Genomic DNA, 3639 nt, shown 5'->3' on the forward strand with positions numbered 1-3639 from the left:
TGGGATTACACATAAAAATCAAACCTCCCTTAAGATAGATATTTTGTCTAATGTTTGGTTCTGCTTCATAGCTTTTGGTGTAAATAAAGAGCTTCTTCTCCACCCTGTCTGCTGGAACAAAAGCCAAGGCCTACATTTCTGAATGTCCCTTAATAAATAAAGACATGTAAGAACAGATTAAGCTGGATAAAAGTACAGTCAGTACATTCAGAGTTAAGTTACACTCAGAAAGAGAAACACACATGGCCCGTAAAGCTGTATGTAGACTTTGTTTTGGTTGTGTGTGTGTGTGTGTGTGTGTGTGTGTGTGTGTGTGTATGTGTGTGTGTGTGTGTGTGTGTGTGCAGTATGTTGGCTCCCTTCCCAGAGTGATGTTGATAAAGTGTGACCACATGAGCCCCCAAAGGAGAAAAGATGGAAGCAGGCCAGTACATATACATACTTGTCCTCTCTCACTCACACTCTCCATTTCTCCCTCTCATACATACACATACACACACACACACGTACACACACACGTGCTACATGTGTTGGCAGTGTTTTGACAGTCTGGGTTTCTTGGAATTGTTCCGCACTTTCTCAGAGATTAAACGAGTCTGGATCAAACTGTACAGTAACAACGGACAAAAATATTCTTTCAGAGGTCAACAGTAGTATTATTCACTTCAAGGACCTGTGTGTACTGGGTAAAGGCAGGTAAAATGCCAAATTATATACTGAAAGACCAAAAACTCAAGTCTTTTACTAACTGAGAGGCCGTCGGTCTACTTAGTTTGAGGTTTCAGTTGTGGTTTACAGTAAAACAACAGGTTGGATGCGGATCTTTAAAGCATCCAAAATGAATTCAATACTGCCAAAAGGAACTTATTGTAGTAATATTTCTTTTTGTCTTAGTACGTATCATGCTGTCTCTATTTTTCTTGTTCAACTGAGCTCTCTCTGGCAGTCAGCATTGCGGGTAATACCTCATTTTTACCTCATACATAAAGCTTCATTGTTATATTCACGCAGCAAACTAAAGTTGAGGCTATTTTGCATTATTAAGATGGTAATTGAACCTCTTTAGAATACTTTTTCTGCGTGGTTTTGTGTGGTTCTAGAGGAGAAAGGACTTATTTTTGTTATGGTTTGGGAGTGGGAGTGTGAGCGCCACATCAAAAACAGGCCAATCCACACAGTCAAAGCATGCATGGTATCTATACATTGTTTATCCTGAGCCCCTGGTGTGCGTGTGTGATTGTAGCGGCGCTGTGACGTTCTCTGTCTTTTTGTGTCAGGGCAGCTTAAAGAGAACCAGACTGCAATCACTAACACCGCCTCAGGACAAACGCTCCATTTCTGGACAGAGTAGCTCCATTAATCTACAGCACATATACGTAATCCAATATGTGCATCTGCAGCACATGCACTCTGTTGTACTATAGAGGGACGATAATTTGATGTACAGACGGTAATTTCCTGACACGTGGTGTGCGTCATTGTTAAGGTCTTATGTAACTTTGTTTAACATTTCCCCCTCCCCTCTCCCTGTACTCTACAGTATCTTTACCCTAATTCATGTGCACACACACCCTCCCTCTCCCTCTCGCTCGCTCTCTCTCTCGCTCTCTCTCTCACACACACACGATTGCAATTGTGATTGTTGCCTTTGTTGCCAAATTACATAACAATTCATGTATTATTTCTATATGCCTTTTTCTTTTATACATGATTTTTTGGGTGTGTTAAACTCACACACTTTTGCTTGTACGAACACACACACACATACAGTCAACTTCTGAAGTCCCCCAATAACATCAAACTAACCACTTGCTAAATGAAACATGAATAAAAATTTTCTGCTTCCGAAATACTGACATTGAAGCAGCATTCACCTCGACCTTCTGCTGAAGTGGAATATTAAAAAGTATTGTATCATGGTCACATCGATCACGTTGAGTAGGAGGGAGTTAATATCTTGTTGAGTCTGGCTTGGATTGATTTACAGGCACTTTATGCTTTTTACTTGCTCTGACATTATCTAATTGTTTCCATGGACGATGCTGCCCTCTGCTGGTCAGCTATATTAATGATTATTATCTGTAGCACTATTAAGTGTTAACTCTCTCTCTCTCTCTCTCTCTCTCTCTCTCTCTCTCTCTCTCTCTCTCTCTCTCTCTCTCTCTCTCTCTCTCTCTCTCTCTCGGTCTCAGGGAGCTCCTGTCTCCAACCTGAACATGAACCTCTATGCCACTAAGAAGTCGGCGGCTGAGGGCATGTTGGACATCGCTCTGTTTCTGGCCAATATCACACACATGAAGACCGTCATCGAACAGGGAGCAGGATACAGGTGCTCTACGTGTGTGTGTGTGTGTGTGGGGGGGGGGGGGGGGGGGGGGGGGGGGAGAGAGAGAGAGAGAGACAGACAGACCAGGTCTTAACTGTAATGACAGTAACATGTGCGGCGCCCCGCCTCTTCTCCTTCAGGTACTACGTGGCCGTCCTGACCCTCATCTCCTTCTCTCTGGCTCTTCAGATAGTGGCTGGAGTCCTGATCATCATCATCGGTGAGCCAATCACCATGCAGCACTTGTCTGCTCACACACAGCCTTCATCAGATATTCATCCAGTCATAATTTAACCAATTAAATCATTCACTAACACACTGACCCATTGATTTATTAAAGTGTTTAATGACAGAAAGTAGGAGTATTTATAAACATGGGTCGTTATTTGTAAGGTTCAGGTGTCCAGGCCTCTTTTATTGGGCTTGTTATTTTTCAGGTGTGTGTGTGTACACGTGTGTGTTCATTGCAGCTCGTCAAGACCTCAATGATGAAGCCAACCAGAAGCGCCTAAACGGGCAGAACAACGTCACTACCATCGTCATCTTCCTCATCTTCGTCATCAACATCTTCATCACCGTCTTCGGCATGGAGCGCACTGGCCTTTTTCCCAGGATGCATTTCTAGGGGACGATTCCTATAAGCAGACGTGCAGGGAAAGATCCACACACAGCCACACACACTTAAGATACAAATCACACACACACAGAGACACACACAGTTTTCAAATTTGTGAAGTGTGTTTTGCTGTATTACTTACTGTACTAATAAACTACAGCTTTAGTCTACTCTGAAAACTGGACTGGATTACATTTTGTGTGAATGGATGGGGACAAAGGATCATCTGTCTGTCTGTCTGTCTGTCTGTCTGTCTGTCTGTCTGTCTGTCTGTCTGCATGCTGCTTGTGTTTTTGTTGTCTGTATGTGTACAAATTCATGTATCTGTCTGCCTGTGTGTGTGTGTGTGTGTGTGTGTGTGTGTGTGTGTGTGTGTGTGTATGTGTATAGGTCGTTTAGAGCTGACCCTCCTCCCCTCCGGTCAGCGGCTGTTAAACTTCCTAAACAATCTGATCACAGCCCTCGTCTCCCTCACCCTCATCATCAACATCATCAAGGCCGCATTCGGCACTCAGCGCAGCTGGCTCCTCGGATGGATGTTTCAGCGTTTCATTCTATGACACATGTATATACAAACACACACATTTACACTCATACATACAGACCTACACACATGCACATAAGAGCCTAATTCACTTATATCTTTATTAAAAAAGCTCACAATATTGACCACTGGGTGGTGCTATTGAGGAGGAGA

General features: G+C 43.2%; 1 protein-coding gene across 1 annotated transcript in view; it reads left to right on the forward strand.

Annotated features, from left to right (window-relative positions):
• Positions 1–3390, forward strand: part of LOC143007572 (ninjurin-2-like) — a 21887-nt gene extending 18497 nt beyond the window's left edge. The window contains exons 2-4 of the mRNA XM_076158972.1: positions 2193–2329; positions 2467–2546; positions 2797–3390. Of these exons, the coding sequence (XP_076015087.1) occupies positions 2193–2329; positions 2467–2546; positions 2797–2951 (372 nt within the window). The 3' untranslated portion in view covers positions 2952–3390. The remainder of the gene's footprint in view (positions 1–2192; positions 2330–2466; positions 2547–2796) is intronic.
• Positions 3391–3639: the final 249 nt, after the last annotated feature.

This window comes from Genypterus blacodes, unplaced genomic scaffold (assembly GCF_046128005.1).
Source record: "Genypterus blacodes isolate CSIRO-AG114 ecotype Tasmania unplaced genomic scaffold, CSIRO-AGI_Gbla_v1 ptg000090l_1, whole genome shotgun sequence".
NCBI classification, from domain to species: domain Eukaryota; kingdom Metazoa; phylum Chordata; class Actinopteri; order Ophidiiformes; family Ophidiidae; genus Genypterus; species Genypterus blacodes.